Here is a 13,835-nt window from a genome sequence, read left to right on the forward strand (position 1 = left end):
TTTAAAGATGATAAAATGACGAAACCGGTCAAAGCGTCTGTATTTGGTGGTTTCTTGAGAAAGAGCAGCAGGACTTGTTTTCGTTGGGGTCCTGCCGTGATTATACTTGCCCCCATTGTGCCCCAGTGGAATCTGAAAGGGTGTCGCACATTCAGCTAAATATAAGCGCTGCAATGTATCCTTCACCAGCAATGGAAAATACTTTTCACACAGCTCTAAAATAAGCGGCAGTAGATTGGTGTTCTTGAGACATGTTGTTCAAGCTTTGGAATGTGTGAAACGTTTTTTGACAACGTCGGTCTGCTGTAGGTGTGGAAGTGTCAATGACTAATTTCAGGCCCCTTATGCGTGCACTTCCTAATGACTGCAGTTACAGTGCTTACACAGCTTTATATTATAGATCAAGAGAGGCCTTCATAGTAGTGTTGTCACGATAACAGAATTTCTAACTTCGATACGATACCTTGAAAAATATCGATATTCGATACCATTTTCAATACCACGGAGAAAAAAACTGCCACAATATTAAGGGGGTATTTTTTTTATTTAAAGCTAAATATAACTAGGTATATTTTACATGAACAAAAATGTCCTGAGGTAGTGCACTAACGTTATTTGATGAACAGATTGAAACGCAAACGTGCATGCATCACACGCGAAAACAATGCTCACTGGATCGACATGAAGTCAAATCAAGTCACCTTTATTTATATAGTGCTTTTAACAATACAGATTGTGTCAAAGCACTTAACAGTATCAAATTGGAGGATAGAGTGTCAGTAATGTATAATAATAAGATTAAACATTCAATTTTCAGTTAAATGCATTTCATTATTGAATTCAGAGATGTCATTGTCTAGCTCATTTTAGTTTAATTAGTATATGTGTAATCAAATTGATGATAATCGCTAATGAAGGCAAATTGCAGAATTAAATAATTTTTATTTAAAGTTAATTTACATTTGACCACAGTTAAAATGTGTACTTGTCTAAGATTGCTCAGTCAGATTATATTAACTTTAAGAATTACGGTGAAAAAACAAGACAACACACACTCATATCAACAACAATACTAGGCCATCTTGGTTAATGTTTCAGAAATGTTAAAATGAGAAGAGTTACCAAACTCTCGATATTATTTATATAGATCCGGGTGTCGGTCTTTCAGGTGCTTTGCTATATTAGAGGTGTCAGCGTCTTTTGTTAGCACTGCTCTGTAGCATCTCTTGCATATTGGCTTGCTTGTGTCCTTCGGCTTTCCATGTTCATTTGCTTCATATCCAAAATATTTCCAGATAGCACTCCTGCTGTGTTCTTTATCAACCAAAGCCGGTTGCGCGGGCGCCGCACTCACCATCTTTCCATTTACTTCCCTTTTGCTATTTAACCAGAGTGAATGAGACGATTGCGCGTGTGGTGTTTGTCAACGCGCCTTTGGAGAGAAGTGAAAGTGACAGCTCGGCTAGTATTGGTATGCTTCGTGAAATTAGTATTGGTACCGTTCAGATATTTCAGTATCTATTTATCGAAATATAGATATTTTTGACAACACTACTTCATAGATACTTTACAGATGACTGTACTTTTGTCTGTAGTTTGAAATAAGGGATGTTCACTCTGATATTGATTTACAGCGACAACATTTTTGAAGAGAGTTGGAAATTTTAGGTGAAAATTTAGTTTTGTAGATTTTAGAACATGTTTACTAAGGCTGGAACACTAGGTATGTGGGCCTAGTTGTAAATGTATTCATACCGAAATTGTAGGATATGGGTCCTTCGTGTTCGGCACACATGTACCAAATTAATAAAGAGCTGCACGTGATGATACCTTTACATCGATATACTTTGATGTTGCGAATGCAAAATTATGAAGGACACAGAGTAGGCTGCTGCAGGAAAAGTGTGTGATCCATGATGTCCTGAACATGAGACATGCTTTATATTCCGTGCTTAAAACTAACTCGTAACCCCACAGTTTATAGCGGCTTACCCATCTGTAGGGTTGGGTAAAGTTTGAGTTTTAATGATTCTGATTCTTATCGTTTCCTTATTTAGATTCCAATAAGGTAAAAAAAAAAAAAAAAAAACACTTGGATATTATTAACATTTATTCTAAGTCTTAATGCAAAACATTTCATTGTGGCTGAATACCTTGAATAAAAATGAACAGAATAAAGAACACTTAAACAAGGAACTTTTGCCTATGGTTTAAAAAGATCATAGCAAAAACAACTAGCCTAACTAATATACATTTTAAGCATTATTAAAGACAAGTAAACCCTCAGTAATTTAAAAAGAACAAATAAAAAAATTTGCAATCACTCAAATAAATACAACTGAACAAAGATATGATTTAAATAAACTGTTTTAAGATTTTCAGGTATTCGGGTACAGAAACTGTAGACAGATGTAAAAGAACACTCCACTTTATGAATAAAATATACATTACAAATATAGTTAAAGTTTTTCATTCTAGAACAGCACCTGAATTTTCTCTTTTGTTGTTCGATTAATGTTATTATAGAGACGTCAGCAGCAATAATTGGCTGTCACTTAAAGAGCTGCACGGACCATACTGCAACGTGTGCGCAGCACAGAAAACAGCACGTCTTCTTGCACTTTGAATGGTTTAAAATCACATTAAAATGCAGAAAGGAATCGATTAGAGGAATTGAAATAAATTTTATAACAAGTATCCGATTCCTGACCTTAAGTATTCGATTCCAGCATTGGAATGAGAAGCCGGTTCTCGATACCCATCCCTACCCACCTGTGTGTGTACTGTTTAATGCATTTGAAACCTGTTTTCTTCTGTGCATTACTTTGTTGTGTCTTTATTTGTAAATGTTAGAAATTCACACCAGTATAATTTTTCTGCTCCAGCTTTCCAAAGTCAGACTGGCTCTGACTGATGGCAATTAGCATTAACTCCTCCAGACTGAAAAAATAAATCTGGCTAATGGTAGTTTAGCATTGAAACTATCTATATGCTAATTACTCCTAAAAAATGATTGGGATGTTGGCATTTAATAACGATCCGTCCAGTCCAAACTTTGTCTTTCTAAAAGAAATAATAGTTTTATTGGGGACTTTTAATAAGTCTATTAGTCTCTAGTCTAGTGGTTAGTGCAGGGGTCTCCAACCGTTTTTCATTTGAGAGCTACTTTTTTAAAATGAAAGTGGTCGAGAGCTCCTCATGTAATACAATACTTAAATCTCTTAAATAATGTCTCATAACTCTCATAATAACAACTATCCAAACTGTTTTAGACCTAAAAGAGTTTTTGTAGGCCTATATGTCACTCTTAAATGTCAGAGAAAAGAACAGAATCAGAGATAATTTTTTTACATATTTTTTTTCTTTGCATATTATACTGTAAAAACACAAATATAGTTGATTTTAGTTGATCATAACTAGAGATGAAATTGATTTCATGATTATAGTGACCAAAATGATCACGGTTATCACAGAATCCTGTTCAAAAAGTACTAATACTACACAATGAAATCAATTCACCAAGTTTTATGTCGAAAACCAGCAAATAACAAATACAATTAGTTTCAATATGCACTTTTTGTTTACATAAAAATTTAAATAATAACATTAAAAATGATGGCCAGATTTTAAAGTAGTGTCTTGCAACATGTTATCTACTAACATTATTTATAAAAAGTATCAGTTTTATAAAAAGTTAAAACTCAAATATTTCACCCTTTAAATCTTTTTTATAAAAAGAATGAGTCAAAAAAGATAAATTACTGGCATTTACAAAGCACATTAGTTTATCTTTTATTATCAATAGTAAAATTCGGTCCGATTTTCCCGTGGCGTCTGTCGTTGCTATGCAACCATGCACTGCGCTCTCCACAACGACAAAGAAGTTTTATTATCTAATGGATTTCCACCACCGAAATGTTTGCTGTAGCTCTGCTACAAGATTTATGTACCGAGAAGAGAAAGACACCCGTAGTGTTTGGGTGCATCCCCATCCTTCATGTTGACTAAGCTTTCAATGTTGTTACAGAAAGAGTGAAGCTGAATGGTTGGTTCTTGTCACATGACCTGCCCCTTGCTTGCGGTAAGGAAGAATGCTTGCGGCATTCTGAAAAGTTGAGATTTTTTCATCTCTCTGTGCGTGCCGAGAGCGTGTCGTTTGCCGCGCCTGCATTTGAAATAACGAACTTGAGCGCGCAGAAGACGCAATATGTGAACGCCAGCTTGGCGAGCTACCTCCAATCAGCCCACGAGCTACTGGTAGCTCGCGAGCGACGTGCTGGAGACCCCTGGGTTAGTGCCTGTTGGCCTTCGTGGGATTCAAGTATACAACCTTTAGGTTTCAAGCTTATGCTGGGTACATACCAAAAGATAATCGGGCTGGTTTTGGGCGGATTGCCCCCCTTCCGACAATCCTAGCTATGTCCCGAATATCTTGATGGTTCTACAAGTTATCTTATCAGATTTTCCCTTGGTTTGGCGTGTTAAGAGTGTCTGAGCCTGTTCGGAAGAACGTCGGAGCCGCCCCGATCGCGGATCTTAAATATTCAACATGTTGAATATTTACGATCAGAAATCCTGATGTGTGGGGGGAACACCGAGGAGAAACGCACACTCTGGAGATTATCACGTGAAACGAAACAATATCCAATCAGAAAGCGAGATGATGGAAGACGGAAGCATAACAAACGCAGTCATGGCGCAGCACAAAGTGAAATTGATGTGGACAGCAGAAATGGAGGATCAGCTTGTTGATCATTCCAACTAGTATTGTTGTTCCAACAACAAAATCATTCCAAACACTATCATCGCAATTTCTTCCTGCATATTGTCCGACATGCTTATTCTGAAGTCTCGCGAGATTTTGCGAGGTTTCCTGTGTTCACAGTCGATACTCTGGTTGAAAATCTGTTCGTGTGTGGTGTGCTGTCTTTGTCACATCATGGCACACCACACACTATAGGAGCAAAACGGTTAAATCTAGGATTTTTTTTCCTCATGTTTGTGGTCTATCACATTTTGAAAGTCTCATAAGATGTAAAAAATCTTTTGGTGTGTACCCAGGGGGGTAATCGAGCTCTCGAATTCCGTACCACCCCCGGGCGCCGCCATTGGCTAACAAGCCATCACCTGCTGTTAGCATTCCATTGACACCCATTCATTTTGGCGTCACTTTGACAGCGAATAACTTTACATCTGAGGCGTTTAAAGACTCCATTTTTCCATTGTTTATTTCTAAAGAAACAGGACAATGTATAAAAGGCTCCATTACCTTGTATCTTACGTTATGGCCCCGTAGAAGCAGTTTTTGTAAAAATAGGCTAACGATTGCGTCATAACCACGCGACTCTCTGGAAATTACCGTAGAGAGAGGAGGAGAAGCTCGCAGTCAATCGGGGGGACGTGGAGGCATAAAGTCAAGGGAGAAGCCCATAGAGAGTCATAAAGTTGCTCCTGCTCCCAGCTCATGGACAACTCCTACTCACGCTCTCCGTCTCGGCAAGATTCGGAAGGGAATGATTCAGATTTTGCTTGGCACAGCTACTAGAAGACTTACAACTGTCAGACAGGCTGCTCACGTCACATCCACGTCGTCAAGCTCAGTTTGAGTCTGCGCAGTACGCTCAGCCATCAAGAAGTGAGTGCTTCTAATTTGCTTCACTTTTCTCAGTTGAAACCTATGGGGTCGCTGTGTCCAGTTTATATACTGTCAGCATTAGATCTTTAGTCGGCGGTGATAGCCTCGTGGGTAGTGCGCCGACATATAGCGCCGTTGCGCTTCGGGCAACCCGAGTTCAAGTCCCGACTCATGGACTTTCCCAATCCCGGCCCCTCCTCTCTCTCTCTCTCTTTCACTTCGCTTCCTGCCTGCTTACTCTCTTATCATAATAAAAAAACGCCCAAAAAATATCTTTAAGCTTAGATCTTCTATGGCACTCTGCCACACAAGGCTGTGGTATATTCTGGCTTTGGAGACGCTAGGAACTTCTGGTCCGATCTGTGTCTACGCATTTAAGAGTCTCCCCTCTATATCAAGTCGCCTCATTTTCCCATGCACTCTTATACTGAACCATCAAAACAAGTGCAGTGTTGACTCAACGTGAACTCCTGGCCTGCATGGACAGCCAATACATGGAAAGTGCAATAACTCATTTCCACTCCTCTTTTTAAGCGTTACCCAGGCATCCAGCTACATTTATTGGGTTTCACCCTTCTTTTGACATCCTACCACCTGGGTATGTCAAGCAGCACCCTTAACACGCTGGGAAATGTGATACTCCCTGTGACCAATCTATTAAAGTACTTGCTATGAGGACGTCTGTATTACTCTGCCATTCTCTGTGTCTCTCATGTTTAAAGGGATTTCTCATTCTCATCTCATCTCATCAAAATTACATTGAGTCATTGCATTGGTTCTTGAAGTTGCTTCTTATTTTGTTTCCTGCTAATTGATACACTTGCTCATCCCTAAAACTCCAGGAAATGTGATATGTACTCCAACTGGCAGAGACCAGCCTCTGACCGGTCTGGGATTGGTAGTTAAAAGGATAGCTCACCCAAAAATGACAATTCTGTCATTCACTCTTTGGTGGTAGTGATGAGGATAATTATTTTTATCGAGTATTTTTCGAAATTTCTAGAGTTTAAGTTGTACATAAGGACGTTTTTTTATCAACTTTTTATTGATATGATAAAGGCCACAGCCATAGATATGGTTACAGAGATGTCACACCACATTAAAGAGTGTCAAAAGAACATTTATTGTTTGAATTTTGTTATAAAATTGACAGAATTTACAAACTTTATTCTCATATAAAAATAAACAAAGCTTATTGTGATTATTGGATGGGAGGCGTGCTACTAATAATGTTTAGTGAAGTTTTGTTCATGCATCAACTTAATACAGCGTAGACTAATAGATCTCAGATAATCAAAATGAAGATCGACAGTTGACATGTTTACTTGTTGCTGCTTATCCATGTCATGTGCTCAAAATAGATGGTGACAGCTAAAACGTGCCATCGGGGAACTGTTATGTCACCATTAAGGTAAATGATTATAGTTTCGACTAAAACTGAAAATAATTTTTCTGCCAAATATTTTCAGACGACGAAATTTCAGCGCATCATTATTGAGTGGGACACTGTTTTCATGCTTTTCTCCATGCCATAACCAAATATTTCAATTCCCAAAAGTATCATAAAAAGTGTTCTAAATGACTTTCATGCCATATTTAAAGTCTTCTGAAGCCATATGATGGTTTTGTGTGACAAACAGACTAAAACATAAGTTGATAGTGAGCAGCACAGAAGAATCAATAGGTTTTGAATGACATGATGATAACAGAATTAAATTTTTTGGCTGAACTATCTATTTAGGAAGGCATCCATGTCTTTATTCATGTGTTTACGTGTATTTTTGTCCCCTTTACTGTAAACAGCAGTGCAGTAAGGGTTGAAGACGGTCTGATGTTTGGACTGTGACAGGGTTATATAAAAGACTAACAGGTGTTTGAGTGTGCAGGCTTGACTTTGGGTTGGGGGGGAAGGAGTGCTCTGTCTGTGTGTGTGTGTGTATGGAGAGGCGATTGGCTCAGAGCACTAGCGACAAGACTGCGTCAGACGGCCGTGTATTTAAGCGAGGGTCCAGCTCTTCCACTGCAGCACTTTTTTAACAGAGTGCCGAATCCTACACAGAGGCAGACAGCACATACAGGACTCCGCAGAATGAGCTCCGGCAGCCTGTGTTTGCTCTTTGACCTGCTCATCCAGACTTTAGCACCACAAAGTGCTCAATCAGGATAACCATACGCCCAACGTTAACAACCAAAACGGCTCATCAACGAGAACCAAACTGAAGAACATGGCTTGTCAAGTCCTTCTCCACAGGTAATGAATCTAGCGATTCAGTGGAAAAAGAGCTGTGAATGTGGTAGAAAAAGCTGTCATTCAGGGTCAAACTCTTGAAGTGGATTGATTTGTTCCCCGATGGAGTGTTGTTTATTGGTTTTCGACCAAAGCTGCGTGTGACAGTCAGATAAGACTGCTCACTGCCTCTCAGATCGCATGATGGAAAGCACTAAAAACTTGTGTAACACTGCTGATGAGTTAAAATGATTATATGGTGAAAACGAGAGATGTACTCGGGCAGAATTTTAAAATGATGAATCACTGCATGATGCAGCATTTAATTCACACACAATTCCATTCAAGTGTGTGTGTGTGGGAGGGAAAGACTGCTGTGTGTGTGTGTGTGTATGTGTGTGTTTGCCACTGCTGATAAGATAAAGTGCCGAGTCAGAGGAAGCCGACTGTATGTAATCCTCTTAAAGCCTCAGCTGATCTCATAGTGACACAGCATATTTCTTTTAGCTCTGTCCACCACACTTTGTTGTTGGCTCCTTTATTATTCACACTTCAGCCCTGGTGATTTCTTTTTTTATTATTCTTTTTTTTAAAGACAACATGAAATGTGTCGAATTCCTTTTTGTGTGATTAAGTGCAATAGGATCTCTGTCCATTCACACTGGAAACCCATTGAAAAATCCAGATACTATCTGGAAATGAAATGCATGCAAATATGTAAAGAGTGACATTGGTCAAAGATTATGAAAACTTTTTTTTATGTGCGTTTCACAATAAGACCAGGAATTTTGATTTGTGATGCACTAATATATTGGTGACAATGTAGATTTAAGCCATATCTCTTCTGAACTGTTAATGTTTTGATGCCTGATTTTGATAAAACATTTTAAACATTAAAAAAAAGCATTTAAACCATCATTGATAATTACTATCAATCAGGTTATCGACCATAAAATAAACATCTCTCAGTATCAGCCAGACGGTCTACATCATCAGTCTATAGTTTTGATTTGTTTCTCAGGCTAAATCATTGACATTAGGTTCAGGTGAGGTGTTGCAGCAGAGGAAATGAATGGAAAGATGTTACAGAAGGTTCTTTATTAGAGTGCTTCATACTGAGTAATGTACAGTCAGTGTGGACGCATTACTGTTACTGATCTCATTTACTGCTTCTAGAGCTTTGTGTGGGCAAGATACCGAATCTCTCTTAAACAAGGCTCGTTTTGTTCTCTCTTGCAATATCGAGCAATGCACTTTTCAGTGCTGACTAAGAAAAAAACACTCAGTGACATTTTTCAAAAAGTGCTTCCTTTAGTCTAGTTGCCCCAGCAGCAGTTTCCTTCCTCTGTGACAATTCATCTTTCAATGGCCATACTATTTTTAAATAGGCAAAGTCATTTTCATGTATCTAAATTAAGATATCTGAGATTAATTATTTTAGCCTAGCAGTTTTGTTGCTGTGTTGCTGTAATTTAATTTTTTTATTTTTTTACCTTTTAGTTGTTTCTGCTGTGGATAAGGTGGCCTTATACAGTTGTTCAAAGAATCATAAAAGTTTAATTGAGCACTAATTTTTCACACCAGTGGCCAGTTACATAAACTTAGCCATTATGTTAAGACCTTAAGATCTAGTCTTAAGATCTAGTATGACCCACTAGCAGTTAGTCTTACTTTGATATATATATATATATATATATATATATATATATATATATATATATATATATATATATAGTAAAATACTATATATACTCGTATATCACTATTTAAACATGTTTGTCTAAACTTTTATTATGTTTTTAGAGGAAACATGGATTACATAGACTGTAGTTTCTAGAAAAAGGTGTTTTTTTTCCATGGGATGACTGGTTGAACACAAGCCTTCCTAGCAGCCTAAAGAGCTTAAGGGGTCAAGACATTGCACCATAGATCGCACAGCTGTCACCAAATGACACGGAGGACTTCAAAAGCTGATCTTGAACTTCACGCTTGTCCTCTTTCTGTTTGTTTGCTGATGTGGCCTTGCCTGTGAGAACTTATGGCGGAGCACCTGTTGTATCCATCGGGGCCCTATTTGTTCCTTCCCCAGAACCAGACACGGGTGTTAACAAGCAGTGGTCAACTAGTGTTATGTAAGCAAGCGTTCCTGACATGTCTGAGTTTGTTTATGGGTCTGCAAGTCACCCTGCCCTCAATTTCTCTCAGATGCCTAAGTCTGTGCGTGATTTAGGAAATGTGTGCTAAATATGGCATACACAGGCGTTATTGTATAAAGAGGCTGAGTAGGTAAGATCATACGGTTAATATCCTCCTAATGTTTGCTTCCTTTTCTTCTCTTTCCAGTTCACACATTTCTTCCATCAGCATTCTTCCAGGATCTGCCGAGTAAGTGTCTACTACTTTTTTAAACAGTCGCCATGGCAACTATATATATATATATATATATATTATTATTATCTTGAATCAGATGATTTCCTTTGAGTCTTGTTTGTTTGTTATTATGAAACCTTGACATAAATAGCATACAAAGCCTTTCTTTGACCAATAGGTCCATTTTCATTGTCTATTTGAAGTTAATTTAGCTGACATTAATTAGGTCTGTATGCAATTATCCTCTGGTCTAAATCAGATTTGTTCATTCAAAGGGCCACAGTGTGCACTAAACAGACCTTTTAGATGGACAGAAGGCAAAATAAATCTGAACGAATGTGATTATGTTCTTAAAAGCAGATAACTAAGGGATGCTGTCTTGCCGACAAAGAGACCGATTTGCTTTGCGACTTTGCAATTCAGAAAAATTGAATTGAAAGTAGAATTCTGCAATTATACTCCGCCAATTTGCTCCCCATTGCTAAGATTCCACTAATTGTATTCACAATGAAATGAAACCCACAATCACATTAAGAACAATTAAGAAATTGCATTCAATTGCTTCTAGTTTCCTACTGGTGAATGGCTTTTCAACTGAAGCCTTGACTACCGGCTGCAAATTGTGGCAACAGGAAGAATATTATCACATTTCTAAATGCTCTCGGAGCAGAAAATGCATTAAAGTATCTGTAACTGAACAGCTTCAGGCAAAGCTAGTTTATCTGGTCCTGAAATTCTGCAGCATTCGCTAAACAGAGACCTCCATATCACTTCAGCAATGCCATCTTCTAATGATTTGCTGTTGGAAATATGGAGCACGCAGAGGCGGCGTGACCCAACGTGCCTTTTGGCCCAGATGGGCACGTGGAGGTTAGTTAGGAAGGCATGTTTGGGGGTCTGTCGTTCCACACAAAACATGTGAATTCAACATAGCCAGTTTCCCAGTAGATGACACAGGAGCTGTGTCGACATTAGAGACTTGGCTGTTATAATACTGAAAGTCTTAGTAAGCTCAAAACATGTCTATTTTCAGACACAAGAATCTGTGGTGCTCAGGATAGAGGGCTATTTGTTAGAAAGATGAGCTTGCAGCGAAAACTTCTTGGATGACCTTGTTTAATAGGTCAAACAATGATTAATAGGTGTTCTGCGTGTTTCGACCTTAATGGGAAGCCATTTTGAATACTTGTGTCAGACGCCTTGAATGTGTTTATTTGCAGTATAATCCAGAGGACGATCCGTGCTGCAGTGGAACAGCACTTGTTGGACCTACAGACTTCTATTGATAAGGAGCTCGGCAGCTATGAGAGTCAGGTGTTGGACTCCCAACCCATTCAAGGGTGAGTTTGACAATAAACACAGTACATCTGGACACTGACCCTGCCATTTATTTGTTTGTAGCTGAACTTAGCAGGTATTTGGAGAGAAGTTTGAATATGGATGTTTGGTTTGAAAGTTTTTTTTGATGTGTTGATGTGAATCTGTATATTTTTCCTCCACAGAAACAGCCCTAGTCAGAAGACACCAGGGCCTGAGAACCATGAAGATGTGCCATCTGAATCTGAGGCAGAGACTGAGACTCTCCCAGAGGTTACAGAGGAGAGCCTGCCATCAGAGAATAGTGAGGTAAGCAATTAGAGGGTTAAACTTTGTTTTTTATTTGATTTTTATTCAATTTGATCTTTTGGCAAACTTACAAAAGGGAGCTTTAGATTACTTAAAATGTCTTAAAATAAGACAAAACAAGCATTGAAATAAGCTAAAACAACAGAAAATCTCAAAAAAATTCACCCCCTCAAAAACTTTTAGTTTGCTTTGAAAAATCAGAATTCACACAGTCTTGGAAAACTTGAATATATGAGAGAGCCGTATTTTAAAAGTGTGTTTTGTAGATGTCAGGTTAGGTAATAAAATCTTAATAAGCCATGGGCATTTTTATAACTAATATACATTTTTACTAGTTATGTTACACTGAAATATATTATTGGATAAAAATTGTTAGATTTTGTATTTATTTTTTCATTATGCTTAGTCCTTATCCATTAAATCACTAACGCCTGGAGAAGTAATGTAAATTCAATAAATAATGAAAACAAACAGGTTGCGCTTTCTGCAGTCTCGATCTCTGTGAACGTCTTTCTGGAGCATGTGATAAATTTGAAATGCATTATATAAGCCACTTTGGAATATAAGTCACAGCACGTTTTAGATTATTAAAAAAACAAGATTTATAGTCCGGAAAACACGGTGATTATTTCACGGACCCCCTGGCAATTGTTCACAAACCCCACTTTGAGAACCGCTGCCCTACAGAACATTCAGCTCTAAAACCCTTCTGTGATAATTGTTTTTTTTTATTGTATTTTCATTTCATTTTTTTCATTTCATTCATTTTTTATGTACAGAAGCTAAGCCCATAGATTAAAATTGGTTTTCAAAACAAAACTGGGGTTTGGAGGTCTTTGAATATTGTTGTGGATAAAGGGGGTCCTTGGATTCAAAAAGGTTGAGAACCACTGTCTTAGACCATTTCTTTAGTCTACATCTGGCCTTGAATAAGATTAGTCTTTCTGCTATCAGCAAGGTTCGTAATACACAGCAGAGATGCTTCTCTTTAGGAGAGTGAGAAACAAGGGCCTTCCTGTCAGATAAGCAGACCATCAGCTGTTCTCAGCAGGCACAAGCAATCTTCTCCCATTTAATACTTTGCCAGAGCGAATGAAACATTTCAGATAAAGCCCTTTCCTCAAGTAGGTAATTAAGTAACAAGATGAGGATGGTTCAGAAGACGCATCACCATAGCTGACGCTAAAGGTTTGTGTCTCTTGACACTCTTTAGCTGCTCAACCAAGAGGTGTAATAAAATGACGAATGTGTCTGGGATCCTGGCTCACGGACGACTCTGATTAACAGTCTCTTGGGGAGGCTTCTCTTCCCTCCACTCGTGCCTAAAGTTCTTGTGGCCTGGCCACAGGTTAGGAACATATGAACTGGGTTACCTTCTTTTAATAGCCAACCCTGAGGAATGACAGCGCCACCTGGTCAACCCAAACACACCCTCCCACAGAGAGCCACACCATGCCTCAGTCTTATCAGCTGCCGACCTTGAGATGCAATCATCAGTAAACACGCACAAGGCCTAGATATAATTGAGTGTTCAGATGGCTTTGAGAACATTTGGCATTATGCGATATCTCCAGCAGAATGCCAAGACATATTATCTTTTTCACTTCTAAACTTGTTGGTACAGTCAGTGGTAATTACCCTCCTTTTCCCCGCAGGAATCTCAAGGTTCTCAGCTCAGCAGCCCTGTCACGGAAGAAAGTTCTGGGATGGACCTTGACACAGAAACTCTCATAGATGCTGAGAATCTCACCATAGAAAGGTTAGATTGGAGGTGTTAAGTTGCAGTCACAATCACTGTTGTTCAGCTAATTTTTAAGGGCAAAATCCAGTCGTTTCAATAGGAATTCACGCGAATTCAGGAGGGCAAAAGATTTCCCCTTGCAGATTTTGCTGCAATTTTACTAATGTGGCCACACCTTGAGACCTGAAGCATACTTTACAAGTAGGCTACATGAACGCAAATGCTCTAGCTATGTT

General features: G+C 38.5%; 1 protein-coding gene across 4 annotated transcripts in view; it reads left to right on the forward strand.

The window, feature by feature from the left end:
• Positions 1 to 13,835, forward strand: part of fam13b (family with sequence similarity 13 member B) — a 47,769-nt gene that overhangs the window by 21,227 nt on the left and 12,707 nt on the right. For all 4 annotated transcript variants that reach the window (XM_082178129.1, XM_082178130.1, XM_082178132.1 and 1 more), the window contains 4 exons: positions 10,206 to 10,247; positions 11,453 to 11,572; positions 11,735 to 11,858; positions 13,514 to 13,617. In XM_082178129.1, the coding sequence (XP_082034255.1) occupies positions 10,206 to 10,247; positions 11,453 to 11,572; positions 11,735 to 11,858; positions 13,514 to 13,617 (390 nt within the window). The remainder of the gene's footprint in view (positions 1 to 10,205; positions 10,248 to 11,452; positions 11,573 to 11,734; positions 11,859 to 13,513; positions 13,618 to 13,835) is intronic.

This window comes from Leuciscus leuciscus, assembly GCF_965113295.1.
Source record: "Leuciscus leuciscus genome assembly, chromosome: 8".
NCBI classification, from domain to species: Eukaryota; Metazoa; Chordata; class Actinopteri; order Cypriniformes; family Leuciscidae; genus Leuciscus; species Leuciscus leuciscus.